This window comes from Clarias gariepinus, chromosome 4, assembly GCF_024256425.1.
Source record: "Clarias gariepinus isolate MV-2021 ecotype Netherlands chromosome 4, CGAR_prim_01v2, whole genome shotgun sequence".
In the NCBI taxonomy this organism is placed as follows: Eukaryota; Metazoa; Chordata; class Actinopteri; order Siluriformes; family Clariidae; genus Clarias; species Clarias gariepinus.
In genome coordinates, this window is record NC_071103.1 from 30,341,007 (window position 1) to 30,361,232 (window position 20,226).

Below are 20,226 nucleotides of genomic sequence, written 5' to 3' on the forward strand. Positions count from 1 at the left end.
TTACATGTTCGCTTATTTCAAACACTTAAAAAAAAAATAAGTTAAATGAAATTCAGCTGTATGATCTCCTCATGGTTTGAGTTGAGTATGAAACAGCGAGTCCTCCGTGGCCCTCTAAGTACACTTGATGTGTTATCTTCTCACCCTGACCCGTTGACCTCACACAAGGATCTTGCTGTTTGTTTTCTCTCAGATCAGCAAATCGTGCACTAATTTTTTCACGTTTTAAATCATGCACTCTCGATCATTATTCATTAATGATCATTAAAGGTAAAATTCTGATCTTAACCCATAATAGTCATATAAAAGTCTTTTCTATTATTATATTATTTGCATAGGCACTAACTTGTCCAAATGCTTAATAAACTACTCTACAGCACGAGGCCTACTTTTTAAAATAATAAAGTGCAGTTCTTCCCCAGGAATCCTCTCTCAATAGAGGATTCAGATCTCTCTTGATAGAGAGAGACGAGTCCTTTTTAGAAGACACAATTCCAAGTGCTCGCATCTCCGGAAGGTCTCCACTGTCTGATCGAGCCAACCTTGTTCTGTCCTGCAAGGCTCTGTGTTCTAGTTTGGGTCATTCCCTTCATTATAACTAGAGCATGCTGTCCTCATCAGAGCGTCTGGCCCTGAGTGATGGTTTGAGGTCATCTCAGTCCCAGTATCACACCTCTAAAAAAGATCTGACGAAACCTGGACAGAGCAGTGGTGCTTCATTTCTGAGATTTCACCTTTAATGATTCTGGGAATGTGTCTTCTTTTTATCTAAAATTTCTACCCCATTTTCTCCCACTTCGGTCATGTTCCACTTCCAGCTAGCTAGCGTGTTGTGATCATGTGACAGAGTTTTGAGTTTGAAGTCCAGGAAACGCTTTCTTTTAGTTTTTTTTTTAACTGCTGCTCTGAAGGAAGGTGCTAACTACTACAGTCTTCGTCATACATGAGCTCACAGGCAGATGCCCATAATTGGCCGCTGATTGACATGGGAGAGAAACCATTTTGGTCCGCTCATAGAGCAGGGCCAGGCTTTTGTTCTTGGACGTCTGGTCTTGGATGATTGTGACACCTTCTATATTCCAGCTCGACACTGAGGATAGAGAGAAAGCTTTTCTATTGTGCCATTCAGAAGCTTCTGGTTGTGTTTTTTTTAATCAACAATTGTTATGTGAATATTCAAAAGAGGAGGGGGAGGATGATGTCAAATGATGACTCAGATATAGCCAGTGCTGCGTCTTTGTATAGATTTGTCAAACTGTACACATCGTCAGAGATAACACAACGTCAGATAACTCTAATGGACTGTTGAGATTTATCTATTATAACAGCAGTGGCACCCCTACTGTTACTATTAAAATTATTGATTATTCCTATTATATCCACATTTGACATTTAATGCGGGTCATATGGATGGAGGGATTTGCCTATCCGCCAGAAATAATCAGACCAACATTTTTCTTAAAAATCCAGTTTTTGCAAGGATTCCTTCTCGTAGAAGATGAATAGGAGGTATTCCCAAAGCTTTGTTCGCCCAATCTTGGTTTAATCAAAAAGGAAGACTTATGTCGAACAAGCTCCAAAATCTCTATAAAATTATAATAGTAATCATGTTGATCGAATAAAATCAACCCCCTCACTCCTGGCTTTAAAAAAACCTATTAAAATTCATGGGGATTCAAGAGCAGATAGTGAATGATAACTACCAAAGATTTTAAACCGTCAACTTTCACACAATTTTGCATCCCCATCTCCCCCAAAACATGAATCTCACAGGGTTTCCTGGTTGCTCTAAATAAAAAAAAATTAAATGATTGGCCAAAGATTGTGGGAGTTATGGAGTAATTTGTTTAGGACTTGCAGCAAAACAGTTTTTAACAGATGAATGCATGGCGTTTCACTCTACATGTTTTTTTTTTTTCTTCAGAAATACACCATTAAAAACACCATCTTGACCACGTTTCCAGAGTACACACACCAAGCTTGACATACAGCAAGATTAAAGCCTCCCTCATGTAGTCAGAAATCTATAGCTTGAATGGTTCCCCGAGATAAAAGGCTCAGAATCACTGGAGCACTTTCCAATGCAAGTCAACTGAGGAGTTGCGTTCCAGTATTGTGTGGCTTTCTCTCTCTCTCTCTCTCTCTCTTTCTCTCTCTCAAAGACATATGGAGAGGAGTGCCACAGCAACCAAGCTAAACCACGCCCCCTACACACACACACCCAGCACACACACAGCCTGTGGAGGTGCTCATATTTCAGTACTGTATCTCATCATATGTGCTAGGAATAAACCGTTTTTAAACATATGGCCCAGGAAAAGTGATTCACCGTTGCACTCCTGCTTCACCATTTTTTCAGGAATTGTCTCTAGTTTGTATTAAAATGCCCCTTTCTTAAAAACTCCCTGTTTGTTGTGTTGGATTTTATTTTCCATCATCAAATTTCAGCGGAACTGATCACCACTTTGGTAGTGGAGGAACCAAACCTACGCAGTTTTGTGACGGAGGAAGGGTTTGTGCTGGTTAAATGCAGAATTTTAAGTGAAAATTACAGACAAATGTGGAAACTGTAGGATTTCATCCACAAATGCCTTTCACCTGCCTCGGCCTCACGTAGTACAAGGACACCAGACAGTCATTTTCCCTTCATTCAGCATCTCCACATCTCTGTTTATTCACTCTCGAATTATATGAAGGGTTACACCAGGTCTCCATGCACGATTAGGCACTTGGCCTCCTGTTAAAGCTCCTCTTGACTTATTTTAATAATGAGATTTTTTTTTTTTACTATGAATCATAGAAAGGAGAACAGTGCTGGTCTTTTCAGTTGCAAGTTTTTTTTCCCCCCCAGATGTGTTCTCATGGCCAGTTTGATTTGGGCCGGACTGGGTTTGGCAGTCGTGTGATGCGAATGCTCCCAAAGTGTCAACCAGGATATGAAGTTTGCTTTTACCTTAACCAGAGGAAATAAAGACTTTACTCACTGCACCATCTTCATGTCTGCGTGTTGGTGAAACTATAACATGTTAAACTTTACTACTTTCATACTTTCTTTTCTTTTGTAAATGTGTGAAAGTAATGGGGATTAACCAAGGGACTGAATAAGCCGTGACTGATGATCACAATTTACACCTATTAACATGGAAAAATATTTTGTGTGACGATTCAAGGAACGGCACACTGACTCCACAACAAATGTGTTATATTTATAAAATCCATGATGCTTACAGAATCGCATTAGTTTATATACAGAAATTATTATTTTTAGAAAATGCCCTTCTGATCACATATAGGTAAAAATGACCCAATCTTAGCTCTTGCTGTTAATGAGACAAAAGAAAGTTTTGACGACTACTAGTTGTTAGAGAGAAAAATCTAGAAAGCAAGTTTCACTTACCATTTTCTCTTTGGCGTGTGTGTTTGTGTGTAGTACCCAGCCATGGAGAGGTGGAGACTCGAGAGTGTTTGTATTACAACATCAACTGGGAGATCGAGAAGACCAACCAGAGCGGCGTGGAGCGGTGCGAAGGCGAGAAGGACAAGCGCTCTCACTGCTACGCTTCGTGGCGCAACAACTCGGGAACCATCGAGCTTGTGAAGAAAGGCTGTTGGTTGGATGACTTCAACTGCTATGACAGGTCAGTGATTATGCGCGCACACACACACACACGCACACACAGTTCATCAGTGTAAGTCTAATACGGCATTTCATAGTGCAGTTTACGGGCATTACAACACTTTTGCAGGTGACGTATTTACTGATGTCACTTTGTTGACCATATTGCTGGTCTAGTCCAAGTGAGACGGTAGGTGGCCATTAAGGCTAGAAACTGTGGTGAAATTCGACAGAATGGAAAGAGAGTTTTGTTTACTCTGACGTGATGGAAATACTTACTTGTTCGGTGTGATCATTGTAATCTGTTTTACACCCGTCTCATAGCAACAGTTTCACCTGCACGGCTGTTACCCGAATTGATAAGTATGTGCAAAATAAGTATGGTTTTTTTTTTATTTTTATGAGGAACCGTCTCATAAGAAGACTTTCCTTAAGTCTGTCGAGAATGTCTGGAGGGCTGAAGACCATCATGTGTTTCCTCCGAACCACGTAACGGCAGCTGGCCGCATCTTTTTAAACTGCTCGCTCATGCACTGTTGGGGGTGGAGTTACACACTTGGAGGCCAGCTCCTTCCGCTTGCGTGGTTTACAGATGCCCCTGATTGGCTGTAGAGCCGTGATTAATGTGGGAGCACGAAATGCCTCTCATTCCTCATCCCTGAGCAAGCTTGGCCAATCATCCCTCTTTGGACCTCCGGCTGCGAGAGGTTACAGCATCACTCGGGATCTCCGGATGATGGGGCGAGCGCTTTATCACTGCGCCACCCGGAGGCCTACGCTCATTCTGTAATCACAACCCTCCTGTGTGTTAACTTTAACTTGTAAAAGCATTGACGAGCTCCAAGTCACCTCAGCCTACTTATGTTGTGACATGTTATATTTAGCGACTGTGTGACAAGATTGTCCGACACATCTGGAAATGCGGCTGTTTAGTTAGTAAATCTCTTTGAAGTGTCTGAATAGTCTTTTAATGGCCCATCATTATTTAACGTCACACATTTCCTTTTGTCCTGAATTAATTTTACAGCCTGTGCTCACTGCTGACCTACTTTCCCGACTACCTGTGTGCCGGCACAGATGAGACTTGCAGAAATATGCCGAGTTGTCATTAAATACGTCATAGTGGTTTGAGTGTATCTCGAATTCAAAAAATTTCTATCGACAGAAACGTTCCACAGGGTGTATAAGGTACAGTTAGGTGATGAGGAGGAAAAAAGTTTTTCTAAAATGTTACATGTATGAAATATGTTTGTAAACAAATTGCCAACAAATCAGTAGTGTGATGATTTCAGTGAACCTTTGTAGACTTTTTATTAACTTGAATATTTTTTCCAGTTATATTGAACTTTCAATTTTATAGCCCACAGATATACCAAGGACTGATTTATGGTCGTGCTATCTGATATCATCCAAATGAGGATGGGTTCCCTGTTGAGTCTAGTTCCTTTTAATGTTTCAAATTTTGTCACATACACAATATGATATGCGGTAAAATGCTTAAAAATGATTTGTCACATGAACCTTACAGCACAGTTTCCTTCCCTCTTAACTCCCCTGTTAAGGGCCTTGCTCAATTCCTTAACAGTGACATGCTGGAGCTTGAACCCCGTTTAAGCCACCACTGCTCACAGGTTTCTGACTGTTGTCCTTTTTGAGTTTGTCCTTGCCAATGTCACCCACAACATGCTCATCAGGGACAAACTCGGCCTGTATACAGGGTTGCGAGGTGCCTGGAGCCTATTCTAGGTAACTTAGGGGATGAGGCGGGGTACATCCCCGACAGGGTGCCAATCCATTGCAGGGCGCATACACACTCATTCACAAGCTATGGGCAATTTGGGAATGCCAGTTAGCCTAACCTGGATGTCTTTGATCTGTGGGAGGAAACCCGTGTACCTGGATGAAACCCACCAACCACGGGGAGAACATGCAAACTCCATGCACACAGAGACAGGAATTAAACCTGGCTGGAATTCGTATCCGGACCCTGGAGGTGCAAGGCGACAGTGCTAACCACCGTGCCGCTTCGGGGACAAACTATATTTTTGTTCTAATTTATTTTCTATAAATTAGTCTAATTCTGGCAAATTGCTTTGTGACAGACCTATTGAAAGTGCTGTACAAATAGAAAATGTCAAATGAAATATGTTCAATAACAGTTCTACAGTAGTAATGCGTTTATCCCTGAAAAGCACCTGAAAAGATGTTAAACTTTACACCGTCTAAATATGTAACATGAAATCAGACCACGTCGTAAAAATGAGATATTTCAAAATAATTTATTTACATTTTTCCACAATATCAATGTTACATGATCATATTTATCTAGGACTCTCATAAAGGTACTGTGACTGGTATTAGTTTAGAATCTAATTAGCTTGGACTCCTAATACCAAAGTGTCTGTTTTCTTATTACTGACATTTCATTGTGCCTCATTATGAGAGAACAGCGGTGTTGTGATGCACAGGAACCTGACCAATCAAACTCACCTATCCTCTCAGAGTTTCTCTGAAAAAGCAAAAAACGTCTTAAGCTGCTGAAAATGATAATAAAAAAACATGTTAAGTTTTTGGCAGAAGGAATAATATTGAAAAAAATAAAAATAAAAAAACCCTGGGCTGAAAGCATATGGTGTTTTCTGCTTGCTCATTCAGACACTGCTGTGTGCCTTGTTCAGTGTCATACAGGTTGCTAGATAGAAGGGTCCTCTGCAATTAGGCTAATTTTAATTGCCTAGAGCAGAAGAAAAGTCGTGTAGTTGTTATTTATAAGCTGGGCACCCATCTGTAATGTGTGATGATCAAACTTATATATTCATACTTTTTCATTATTATTTTTTGCTCTGTTGGACTGGTATTTAAAAGTGTTTTGTATACTGTATGTTTAGAGAAAAAGAACAAGCCAAGTCACTTATACAAGTGTGTACATATACGCGGTGTTCAAGTCAAAACGGGACTTGTGATTGTGCCAAATAACATGTTTATTTCTCGATATAATCGCCTGCTATTGCACATTTCCTAGCGTTCATTAGTGCTTGGATACCATGAAGGTAAAAAATGACAGACTCAGACGCGCGCACAGACAGGCAAGGGCAGACGCAGGCACGCACACGCACGCAGACGCAGACACGCACACACACACAGTTTTGTTCTCCGTAGTTAGATTATTCGTTTAGTTATTTTTTTTCTCAATTTTCTCCACATCTAGCAAGAGTATTTTTACTTGTGTTTTAGATTTTTGTGCGGTTGTTAAAGTCTCGCCACCTACTGGACTGGCAGATGGGGCAGATGATGAGAAGGAAAAAAAGATAATCATTTTGTATAAAGCATGACATTTAAAAAGTCAACACCAAAAATTACACAGCATTTCAGCGCTTTAAAACCAGCCATTATAACCTGTCAAGATAATAGTTTTTTTTTTTTTTTATGCGATATGACATTACATTTTTTTTACACAGCATTACACTTCATTTCTATGCTTAATACCTGGTATTATATTATAGTAGCTTGGTTATGGTATAATCAAGACTTGGTTAAAGCCAAACCTGTTAGAAAGCTCTGACACTAGAGACTCCTTCCTGTTTTTGCTCTTTTTGTGGCACATCCATTATAACAGTCCCATGTGTAGGTTGTTTCCATATGAACCATATGCACCATGTAAGAGCAACCTTATTAATATGTTAATATATTAATACATAAGTCTTGCAGTTGGGGGAAAAAAGTGCTGTGGTATGTGAATTTGACATTTATTTTCCCTTGTAACTTGTGCAGTTTGGTCTTGTTTTAGTGTTTTGTGCTTAACGTGTTGGTTTTTGAGTCCAGGGATGTGGACTGAGGTTTAAACAAAAAAAAAAAAGGCACAAGATTTAAAGCAACATATTCAGAGGGAATGAATTTTTTTCATAAATCTCCTGAGAGCGAGAAGGTTGCTGCTTTTCCCTCAGTGCACATTGCAACTGTAAGCATACCGGTGCTTTATTAAATAGGAGTCAGTTATGAGCCACTTTCTGCAAAATTATTGTGGTAAAGTGCTGCCGAATGCATATTCGCCTTTTTATGTTCATATTTGTCATATAACAAAGAAACTTTTCACCGAAGCGTTTAATAACCGGTATGTTTAACCTCTCAAATATGCGAGTATTGGCAAAACTCCTTTCCTTGCAGTTACAACACTAAGTGAGCCACGCGCAGTTTAAAAGTGCTCTTTAAAAAATAAATTACTCCAGTGATCCCAGGTCGCTTCATCTGTCAAGGTGTTCGGTTTGGGTGTAGAGAAGTTGTGAAGGATCATGCTGTAGAAACTCACCCACAGGATAACATCTGCACTCTTCCTTTTCTATAGTTTAGTGACGTGAGTTTATAGTCATTAAGCATCAGCTGTTGCAGTTGGAGAGTCAACACTTGTATATGAATTGTAGCTAATGCTGAGAAGAATCACTACGTGTTTAACATGGTATTCCCACATCGTCTTTTTCCATTTTAAAATCCTGATTTAATAATCCAGAATGTTCTGGATCCTCAAGAAGAGAGAATCAGAAGTGCACTGCCTTGTCCAAAAACTTGTGGCAAGTTCAAGTCTGAAAATGATTCCACAGTGGGTTTCTTATGGCCACACTGCTGTTTTGTTCCAATCGTTCTTGTTAAAAGGTGTGTGTGTGGGAATGCTCTTACTTCCACTATTAAACGTAGCTCTGATTACAATTTATTTATTTTTTTTTTTTTTAAAGAAATTTGGAAACTCGACCAAGCATTAAAGATCTAAATTCAGAGTCATCCAAGTTTTTTTTTTTTTGTTTTTAAACCGAGCAAATTTTTTCTGTGAATTTGACAGTTTAGCACTTGCCTCCCAGGTTTTTATTAATGGGCAATTTCAGAGTGTTAACCTAATTCCAGTATTTCCAGCAATCCACCTAGTTGCTTTCTTTGCTTGATACAGGCACTTCTAAAACAGTGAGCTTTGTATATGAGACAGTGTATATTATCAGCTGTTGTCAGGCGGGAACATTTCAGTTGGATAGTGGCTTTTAAGTTATTTTGTAGTAAGATGCAGTAAAAAAAAAAATAAAAAATTTTTAAGAAAATTCGGATAAAAACTGTTTTCATGACTTTTCTGTTGATGCTCATTGACCAGAAGAGCTCAAGTCAAAGATATATAATCACTTCTTTAATATAACGAATCTTTTTTAAATGCTGATCATTAACCTGTAATCTGTAATCAGGAATTATCCACACTATCTTGTTTACTTATTATATTGTGTTGCACCTGCTGTTGGATTGTAACTGTGGTATTTATACATTTTATACCACCGATGAAATAAACGAGGACGTTTTCACAATGCAGATGCATCATGATTATTTCAGCTGCTGTTTAACCCTGAGAGAAGACAAAGCTCCAGTGAATACATCAGATGTAGAAAGAGAAATGCCCGTGCAGCTGAATGTGAAATGGTTCTTTTGTGTATGGACAGTTGTGGTGCTTGTACGCGCTCATACAGTATATCACCTCTCTTTCCCTCAGGAAATATGCAGAGTTAGCTGGTACACTAGGTTAAAAATGCAAAAGTGTTGAATTGATTAACATTTTACATAACAGTGCATCCTAACTCTGATTGGTCAGAAGGTATTGATTTGTACTTGTATAACAGCAGCTGGGTTCAGAGTGAAATTGTGTGCTTTAAACTATGTACATTTTTATTATATTTCCAGCAAATTTTATTCAAAGGGACTTGTATGGCTGATGTGCCACATAATGTAACGCTAATAATAATAAAATTAATATGTAACTCTATATAACTATATACCCATCAGCCATACTGTTATGATCACTGACAGGTGAAGTGAATAACTTTTAATTATCTCCTATTAGGCAGTAAATGAACATTTTACATTATTACAACTTATTGATGTGATAGACGAAGAAACAATGCGCAAGCATAAGGATTTGAGTGACCTTGACATGGGCTACATTGCGATGCCTGGACTACTGGGTCAGAGTGTCTACAGAACTGCAGCTCTTGTGGGATAACCCGGCCTGTAGTGCTCAGGACATTCCAAGAGACGTCCAAAGAAGCAAAAATGGTGAACCAGCGTCAGGGTCATGGGTGGCCAACGCTTACCGAAGCACTAGAGGCCAATGTAGCCTGATCCAGTGGAAGAGCTGCATCCTGCAATATGCATCGTGGTTTGTTGCGTACACAGGGGAGGCTGCGAAAGCTGCAATAGAAGAAGGTGGTCTGGTCTGAAGAGTCAGTTTTTTTTTTTTTTTTTTTACATCATGTGGATAGCCGGGTGGAGGGTGCGTGGGCGTCGCTGACCTGGTGAGGAGATGGTACCAGGATGCCCTATGGGAAGAAAGCAAGCTGACAGAGGCAATGTGACTAATGCAGCCTCTGGGCAATGTTCTGCTGGGGCACCTTGGGTCTTTGTTTAAAGTGTTGACTTGGTTTCCGCAGCATACCTTCAGAGGTCTAGTGGAGTCCATGCCTCGAGGGGTCAGGGCTGTTTTCGCTTGATGCAGACCAACATTTTGAACACAGAGGCGCTGTAGTCAGTCAGTGTTTAAGGGTTAAAAAAAAAAAACAGTGATGATGCTCTCAGAAATGTATGTCATAGTGTATTGTAATGTCACCTTCATTCTTTGTCATGTCAATTTAATTTATGAGCATATTGTCTCGCTCTGGGAGCATTTAAATCACTATAAGGTTGTCAGGTCAGTGAGTTTACAGATTTGATGTTGCTCAGCATTTCCCAGTAGCACTGGCTCAGCCCTCTCAGGGACGATCACTCTTCTTGTTGAGCTTGCGCTTGGCCCTGGTTTTACCGAGAGGGTGGTGCTGAATAACGGCCTGGGCGCTGACTAAGCATTAGTCAGGTTGTGCTTCATCAGCAGAATCATCACACTAGGGCTGGATCTCTCTATCTCCTGCCCCTGATGTCATTCCTGGTTAGATTTCCTTTTCTGAAATACACCTGATCCAGGGACTTGGAGGATCGTTTTATGTATCTGGCCATATTCCAGATAGTTTAATAGTGCTGGACACAGTGTAGTAGACTGAACACTGAATCATCAATTCTTAAATCTGCTCTTATTTTTGTAAAGACGAATCACAGCAGTGCTGATATTTAGTGTAATTGCACTCTTGCTCATGCGATATTGCATAATTATTAGCTTAAGTATAAACACCAAATTAACTTTTTCGACGTGTTATAACGTGCAACTAAAATGGATCACTAATTTTCATGCATTAGCATTTGATATTAAGGTTGAGAAAAATCTGCTGTTAAAAAAATAGAATTGCAATGAAAAAGTCTTCAATTATATCGCTGCGAAATCCTTTAAATTAGTTATTCTGGAAAGATGTGTTGAAACGGCATCTGATTTTTTTTCAATACCTGAGTTAATTTCCGAGTGTTTACCCCTCTATTCCGCCCCCTAGTGGAATAATGGAGACTGTCTTCTTTTCTTTTTACTTTACATTTATTGCAGTAAAACAAGTGAACAAGATGATTTTAATTTCGAACACAAATTTGAAAGAAACTCATCACGCTGGTTCCTGTATATGGACCGAATGTTTTGCACCCCTGATCTAAATGCGTCACATTTCAGAATCTGCAAATGAACTCATAACAGTTTACACTGTTCCCATTTCAGTTGCAAATCCCCCCAAAAAGGCTGCTGCTTTCTTCCCCCTCACAGTACCCCATGCTTCAAGCTGTAAATCCGCCCTCGATGAACTTTTGCACCAAAGCATTCTCTTCATCAAGGAGAAATGTACTGTAACTAGTCTCTGTTTTCTTTTTCAACCCCAGGCAAGAGTGTGTGGCCACGGAGGAAAACCCACAGGTTTTCTTCTGCTGCTGTGAGGGCAACTTCTGCAACGAGAGGTTCACACACCTACCCGATGTCAGCGGACCAGGTGAGCAAACTCCAAATGATCCTGGGAAATTACAGCACTGTTTATTTATTCAGCTTTTTTTTTTTTTTTTTATCCTGAGCAAACACATCTTTAGACCCCTTGTGTTTAACATGTACATATTACAACAACTTTTTAACTGAGCTCAGTAAATCAGTGCAAGCAGGAACTGACTGTGTAGCAGCAGTGGACTCAGTCACAGTGATCATATCAAGAGGCATGCTTTTCAGTTTGTTTTTTGTTTGTTTGTTTATTTGGGAGGTGTATGAATTTGTGCAGGGGTGATATGACCTCGAATCAGTATCATGCTTAGTTCATAATTTTATCTCAATTAGGATTAATGAATGATTAAATTTTTTTCCTCTCATTTGTATTTGTTTTTTGCCCTCATAGTTCACTGACATGGTTTGTCCTGTCAATTAAAGCGGGCATATTTTTTTCTACGTAAAGACTTGGCCTAGATGTTGCATTTGTGTTTTCATGGATTCATGTGACTACGCGATTGTACGTTTATAAGGGGACAGTACATGAGCACACCGTTTGGGTGATTATGTCTAAGAGCTTCTGAATGTCTGGATTAATTTTCGATTAACTCCACAGCGCTAGTATGAATCTAGGTTGGGAATATGCAGTTCATGTAAGAATTTAAAAAGGCACATATTGAATACATACACATGTGCATTATATGAAGCCATGCTTTTCTGTAATATAAAGCATTTCCAAGTGAAGCGGCTTTAGCGTTTTTCTCCTCGAGGTTGACTAAAGTGGCACACCGAGGGAGTTAAACACTTGACCCGATCTTGTTGGATATTATTAACGTTTGACATGCAAATGTCACTGCATTTTGATGGGAGATTATGGAAAAAAAATATATTTATGCTTTGTGACTCCTGTTGATGTACAGTATCATGCACAATATATCTGATGATATAACTAACAATATACCGAAAGGTCACTTTTGCGTTCAACTTTCCTTCGAAACTCTCTATATATTTTTTTACCTGTATCCTGTTTGCTTGGATATCAAACACATCATTCATCCCGTGCGAAAAGAGTCTAAGCTCTAAACCGTTCACACGTCGACATCTTCGGAATGGAAACCGATGTTACACTCCACGCGAGAACAGGATTGTTCCCATGTTATAGGAGATGCAGATAAATCCATATCATACTTTAGATTTTCCCCCCCCCTCCCTACACCGGTTGCCATGGTAAAGACTCTCAGGGGTATTTAGAGACAACAATGTCTACGGCAGTTTAACAAGGTGAAGTTTGATTTATCAGCCCCCTGCCAACATGCCGCTGCCTCTGTGGGATTATCTGTAGAATTAGCTGTCTGTCTCTGTCTCACTGTTTGTCTCTCTCTTTCTCCTCTGTAACATGGTGTTGTGTGTGCACTGCCTGTCTCAGTGATCGAGCCCCCTCCTCCTGCACTCTCTGTGCTGAACGTGTTGGTTTACGCCCTGCTACCAATCACCATGCTATCCATGGCTCTACTGCTGGCCTTCTGGATGTACCGTCACCGCAAGCCTCCCTACGGCCACGTCGACATCAATGAGGTTAAAACCTTACCTTGTTTCAAATCTTAATGCTATTATTTATGGCTTTCCTGTAGATTCACGGTAGGAATCTTTCTCTCTCTCTCTTTCTCTCTCTCTCTCTCTCATCTAGTTCATTCATCTTTTGATGCATTCTGTGTTTACCTCATAAAACAGTATTTTTTTTTTTTTTTTACAGTATTCTTATTCTGTCTTGTTTTCATTATAGACTGTTATTTTTCTTTGCTCTCTTTTCCTGTCCTAAATTAGGGTTCATCTATCTATATACAGGCTCAGTTTGGTATTTTTCATAATGACTGTTGCCATCTAGTGGTTGTTTTTTCCGAATGTGACTCCAGTTCACAAGTCTGTCTGTTAAAATAGCATGAGTAATAGTTTAATGTTTCATTTTAGTCAGCAATCATAAATATTTTTGTACGCATGCCTTGCTTAACATGGCTTGACATTGAGCTTTTTCTGGCACTTCTGATTGAAGATTGAATTGCTTTTGCATGCCTGATATATAAACTTGCGTGATCGAAATGAAAAAAGTAGGTCATAAAAAAATCAACAGTGATTTGGAGATTTATCACACTTGCAAAGCATGCTATTAACTGTGATTAAAATAAATAAATAAATAGAAATTGTTCCTAGAAAGCAGTTCATGCAAGCCAGTTTATTTTGTTAAGTTGTCAGACTTTTGAAAAATAAAAACAAAAACTGCCATACTTGGCAGCTGACCTGACCTTTTCCCTAACCACGCTGTTTATGTCATAGTGTCACATACAGGGTCGGCAATTATTTTTGAAGGAAAGAAGTTAAAGCCTGCCGGAAATCATGTGCTGATTTGCATATTGATGAAATCATCCCCTCACTAAAAAACTTTTTTAGCAACTAGCACCAGAAAAGCAAGGTGTGTGTTTATGGAGGTTTAATAGCAGGGAACCACCATCAGGTGATTGCTGACTATGTACTGTATGATTTGTGGCTGAAGCCAAGGGGGCGGAGCCTGGCGCTGTATTAGTACCCTCAAACCGAACCATCGCCGTCAGCGCTTCTAAAAGCTCCCGTGTACAAACTACAAGAGACATAAGCGCTCAGTCCAGTAGTGATGTTCACTTTCTCATATAAAATCACATGTAGAAAAGTGGGAAGTTAGATTACTTATGTTATTGTCTTCTTTTAAATCTATGAAATAATGAGTAAATAGTTAATTGAATTAATGATGTAATGAGTAATTACAGCCTGAAATAATCACAATAATCACACCAATATACTTAAAAAAAAAAAAGAATAAAAAAAAAATATATATTTTTTTACAGTTATAGAAACACTTCCTTATGTTCCTTATAAAGGAGCAGTTACTTAAGGGACACACTGACCGAAGTAGCGAAACAGGCATTCCTGTTATTGGCTTTGCACCTTCATGGACATTCTTTGTGACTCTTCTCCTAAGAAAGTAGTAGAATTTAGTCTCATGTTGATTGTACATTCGAATTTTACACTTGTTAAATGATTTCCATGTCACTTGTTACTTGGGCTGTTATCAAGAGACATGATAGGTTGTTCATGATTCAGATGGAGCATGCTTGAGATTATTACAGCTCGCTTTTAAAGGCAACTAGGTAAGCGGATTCTCATGCATGAACATGCCAAGTGGTCAAGCATTAATGTCGAGCCCAGCATACTCACAGCACTGCAAATACAATGATAATGAACTCAGAAAGGAATATTTCATTTTACACTAGTTTTTTTATGCTTTGAATAAAATCATAACTGCAGTTAATTTAGAGTGTTTTGCATTTTTTTTCCCTTGTTTAGGACCCGGGTCCAGCCCCTTCGTCTCCTCTAATAGGACTGAAACCCCTGCAGTTACTGGAGATTAAGGCTAGAGGGCGCTTTGGCTGTGTATGGAAAGCCCAGATGATGAACGAATACGTAGCTGTGAAGATCTTTCCTATTCAGGTTTGTTCTCACGCTTCGTTTCTGTTGATCACATTCCAAAGGATTCAACCTGCCAAAAAACAGCTAGACACACACAGACAGCACTGTACGCTAATGACCACACCACTGATGATTTCTCCATTAATACACACTAGAACTTGATTATGATTTTTCTAATGCTTGCCACTATTTTTCTTCTCATTCTTTAGGACAAGCAGTCGTGGCAGACTGAGCGAGACATGTTCACCACGCCGGGGATGAAGCATGAGAACTTGCTGCGTTACATTGCTGCTGAGAAGCGAGGGACCAGCCTGGAAATGGAGCTCTGGCTCATCACCGAGTTCCATGAAAAGGTCAGAGGTCATGTCGTAAAGCCTGTTATGCACTAGTTTACTTTTATAACTGGAATATAGAAGTACAGTAAAACCTTGTTATACAGAGGTTTCACTGTATACCCGTGGAAACTCTGATATAAGTTCTTTGTAGGTTGAGTTGTTTAAATTTAAACTGTGGTGGTTGTATGAGTGTGTGTGTGAAGCTGCAGTTAGTATTATGTGTAATGAAGCTTTTTTGTTTTGCTGAAAGTCTTTAACAAATAAACAGGGAAATGGTTATAGCTGTGGAGCTTCAGTTTAGTTTGACAAGCAGCTGGTGTAAGTAGGGAAATGTCAGGTCTTCTAATGTGTTAAAGGTTTTAATAAATCCAGCACTAACTAGAAGGCTTCCTTGGGTCCTCCAATCTATACGATAGTGCTGTGTTACTCATCAGAATGGTTTTGGTTTTAGCTTTACTTCATTTTTTGTGCTGAGTTTACAGATGTTCTGTGCTCCACAGGGCTCTCTGACTGATTATCTGAAGGGCAATGTTGTAAGCTGGAATGAGTTGTGTCACATTGCTGAAACTATGGCTTGTGGCCTGGCTTACCTTCATGAAGATGTGCCACGGTACAAAGGAGAAGGCCCCAAACCTGCTATTGCTCACAGGTAAGACAGAGGGTGCGGGTTGTTTTGTTTTTTCCCCCACAAAAAATAAAAAAAAGTTGTGGTGTTGGAGACGTTGTAGAAATTCTAGAAATCTGATTAAAGCTAGAATCTGATTACTCCAAACTAAATATAGATCATTGTTTGACTGTTTTTGCTGTGGCATCTAATAATTTATAATAAAATAATAATGAAATAACTGTGTGAGTAAATCACACATAGCTACCTAGCCTTGTCTAGTCTTTAGGCATGCTGATGGTCTCTACAACTTCATTACATAAACTGGGTTCATAACCAATATGATATTAAAAAATTGGTTAGCGCTTTTGCTAGGTTTGATTCCTACCTCTGGTCTGTGTGCACGGAGTTTGTATGTTTTCCCCCTATGCTTGGTGAATTTTTTCTGGGTACCACGGTTTCCTCCCACAGTTCAAAAACATGCAGATTAGGCTAATTGGCACATCCAAATTGCCCGTAGTGTGTACCCCACCTCATGCACTAAGTCTCCTGGGATAGGCTCCAGGATAAAGCGGGATAGACGATGCTCGAGTGAATGAGTATTTCAAAAATTAAATGTCAAAGTTATGTTCAAAACTTTATGTCCATAATCATATTGCCATTTCGTCTGGTAGGTTTTCCTAGATCATAAAATATTTTGCTGTCAGTTTCATCTCATTCATGTTTACCTGATGTTAACTTGCAGGGATTTCAAGAGCAAGAACGTGATGCTGAAGAACGATCTGACTGCTGTCATTGGCGACTTTGGCTTGGCGGTGAGGTTTGAGCCGGGAAAAGCTCCAGGAGACACTCATGGCCAGGTATGAACATGTTTCTGAGAAGAAAGGAAAAACAGATTGAAAACTCCATGAAATTCTATATTCCATAATATTAATAGCAGTTTCCCGGGGGTTTACCCATGTTTAAACATAAACTTAGCATTTTTCTGCCAGCATGTGATTCAATTTGTACAGTTTTGTCCAGTCATTTCTTATAATGAAGCAAGTTAATCGTTCGTCTATGCTGTTAGGTTGGCACACGGAGGTACATGGCGCCTGAGGTGCTGGAGGGAGCCATTAACTTCCAGAGGGATGCATTTTTGAGAATAGACATGTACGCCATGGGACTCGTGCTCTGGGAGCTGGTGTCCCGCTGCACAGCCGCTGATGGTGAGCGTTCACAGCTTCTTCTAACTAAAACTCCATTTAACAGATAATCAAGCAGTGTGTAAATACTTCAAAGGTTTCAGAAAACTTTAACATATAACATCAGAAATTGGACAACGTTTACCAAAGTGTGTCCTCTGCATTAGGCTTGATGCAGCAGCCACTGAGGTTGTTCTAGTGATGATATAATTGGTGGAAATTTGACTATTGATTGCTCTTTGGGTCAGTTACAATTTTCAACACGCTATGATTTATGACTTCATGAGATCATCACTCACTGCTCAAGTTCACTACTTCCCTCTAAAAGTCCAAGCCCAAGTTGATTCTGTTCTCTTGGACATCATGTATGTTCTGAGCCGTTGGTGTTTTTCTGTACAGGTCCAGTGGACGAGTACATGCTGCCCTTTGAGGAGGAGATTGGACAGCACCCGTCGCTGGAGGACCTGCAGGACGTCGTAGTCCACAAAAAGATGAGGCCCGTGCTAAAGGAGTGCTGGCTAAAACATCCTGTAAGGCTTTCTTTCATTCTTGTCTTATAAACAGGACTCTCAGGAGGTTCTCCCCACTTGTGCCCCACCCGAACCTTAATTCAAGACTCTGATCAACACACGAGACTAAGATAAATGAATAATATCACATAGTTTAAATTCCATTGTTTGTTCAATTAGGTTTGAATTTAAATGTAAATACTTAATCAGAAATATTTAATGGGAATTTTTAACTTAATTACAACATTGAAAATTTAAAACATTGCTAGTTATAAATTACATATCAAATATTTTGCTGAAAGGCCCACTAGTGGGCCCACTCTTTGGGAGACTTAAGTTTTGACTATTGAAGATTGGGGAATGTGGCAAATCAAGCATCACCACACTGACTCCAAAATATACAGGTAGTCCTGACTTACAAACGTTTGTGTTACAAATTACTGCATATATGAATGGACCATGGTTCTACTTCCAGTTCAATCAGGGAACTAGCTCATGTGTATTATAAAAAAATGCAATGCACCAGATACCAATATTTACAACATTTTTAGCGTGTAAGTGAATGTATAAAATGTATAAAGTCTACTATATATTGTATGCGTGTGGGGGTGTGGGAGACGTGAGTCAGCTACACCAGTTTCAACGGATCGGTCCGGGGGCACGATGATGGACAATGGCCCAATGGTAAATATCTTAATTTCGGAGAAAATCCTCAACAAAAAAATTCACAGTCCAATACAGTTGGTAAGAGACAATACGGTGTCCAGGATTTCCCTCGCGATTTAAAATTGTAGAGACAACACTGTTACATTTATGTGAGATTCATTCCCTTAGGTGTGATTACAGTGTTTGGCACCATGATGGTGTGATGGATGTATATTTGTGTCAAAAGTGTATAAGACTCGCTTTGTCAGACTTAAGAACAATTTGGACTTGCGAAGGTGCTCCAGGAATGGAACTTGTTCGTAAATCGGGGACTTCCAGTAAAAAAAAAAAAAAGTAATTATTTTTGTTTGCATTTGAGGTGGTAAAATGTTGCGCTATGTACTGTTCACACATTTTACCAAGTTATTTGTTAAGTTTAAAGAAGATTGAAATTTAAGGCAGAGCTCCAGGGTCATTGGTTCTGAAATAAATATATCCTCTTAACTTTTATAAACCGGACCTGTCACGATATGGCCTGATTAAAGTTAAAGATTATCTGTTTCTGTGTGTGTGTCTGTGTGTCTGTGTGTGTGCAGGGTCTGGAGCAGTTGTGTGAGACAATAGAGGAATGCTGGGACCATGACGCAGAGGCTCGTCTCTCAGCGGGCTGCGTAGAGGAACGTCTTGCTCAGATCCGGCGCATCGGCAGCGGCCCTGCCTCCGACTGCCTCGTCTCCGTGCTCACCTCAGTCACCAACGTGGACTTAGCACCCAAAGAGTCCAGCATCTGAGAACGAAGGAGAGCAATGGAAACTCTCAAAAAAAAAATAAGCGAAAGTAACAACCTTCGTCTTTCCAGACTCAGCGGATCTCAGACAACAATGAATGCAGCTGCTATTTTATCCTGACGTTTTTTTAAATTAATTATCATTATTATTATTATTAGTATGATTATTATTCCGATCGGATCAATACTACCAGCACACTTCGCTACTGTATTTTTATCAAGAGAGGAAAACACAAAAGTTTAAAACAAAAAAAAGAGAAAAGAAAAAAAACATTCAAAACAGCATAAGGACATCTCAAAGCGCATTCAGGTGCCGACTTATGAATGCTGACAAGATGCAGGTACCTCAATCATTTCAGTTCAGTGTTTCCTTTGTGTTCGTTTTTTTTTTTTTTTTCCCTTTATATTCCTGTTGTTCTGTCTTCTGGACAGGATTGCCTAAGGCAAAACCAACCCACACATCAAGCAACCGTTCACCATGTTGGAAAACACAACAATGCTGCAAAACCTGAGAGGAACATTTATGACTGTTACATTAACCTTCCTCAAGGGATTTTTATTTCAGATTTTTTAAAGAATTTTCCTCTCTCTGACTGTGTGCTATTCAAATTTACGGAAAACGTGTCTTTTACGGAACTAACGGGTGTCTCTAGAACACAACAAAATGTGGAAGACAACTGGATTGTTTTGTTTTTGATTTTAATTATTATTATTTCTTCTTCTTTTATTTGGTTTCGTGCTCTTGAAGCTGGCGACTGTGAAGAGGGGTCGGTTCAGAATTTTATCATGTGGAAATAAGGATCTAGGTTAGAGAAATTGGCTTTCGCGTTTAGACGTGATCTAAGGAGGCGAGGATTTGGATGACGTGTTTTGTTCGGTACAGAATTATTTCTCAGGTAACCAGTTTGGGTCAGGGTGTCGGGGAGGGGGGTGGGGAGGGGGTTTGACTGCCATTTATCCCCAGCGAATAGAAGGAGAAGTGTCGAGGGTCGGTTTTTAAACCTTAATGAAATTTAAGAGTAAAATGTTCATGCAAGACCATGGTGAGAGTGGGTGTGGATGAACATGGATGAGTCTATGAGATGTGCGTGTGTGCGTGCTTGCGTAGCTTAGAGAGACGCTGTGGAAAATTCAGTCCATGTGGCTGTTAA

At 39.6% G+C, this 20,226-nt stretch overlaps 1 protein-coding gene across 1 annotated transcript in view; it reads left to right on the forward strand.

Moving 5' to 3' along the window:
- The window catches only part of acvr2ba (activin A receptor type 2Ba), a 67,416-nt gene extending 47,431 nt beyond the window's left edge, over positions 1-19,985 (forward strand). The window contains exons 2-11 of the mRNA XM_053493524.1: positions 3,431-3,638; positions 11,426-11,532; positions 12,940-13,088; positions 14,889-15,032; positions 15,221-15,364; positions 15,847-15,995; positions 16,696-16,810; positions 17,020-17,158; positions 17,534-17,664; positions 18,885-19,985. Coding sequence (XP_053349499.1) covers positions 3,431-3,638; positions 11,426-11,532; positions 12,940-13,088; positions 14,889-15,032; positions 15,221-15,364; positions 15,847-15,995; positions 16,696-16,810; positions 17,020-17,158; positions 17,534-17,664; positions 18,885-19,079 — 1,481 coding nt within the window. The 3' untranslated portion in view covers positions 19,080-19,985. The remainder of the gene's footprint in view (positions 1-3,430; positions 3,639-11,425; positions 11,533-12,939; positions 13,089-14,888; positions 15,033-15,220; positions 15,365-15,846; positions 15,996-16,695; positions 16,811-17,019; positions 17,159-17,533; positions 17,665-18,884) is intronic.
- Positions 19,986-20,226: the final 241 nt, after the last annotated feature.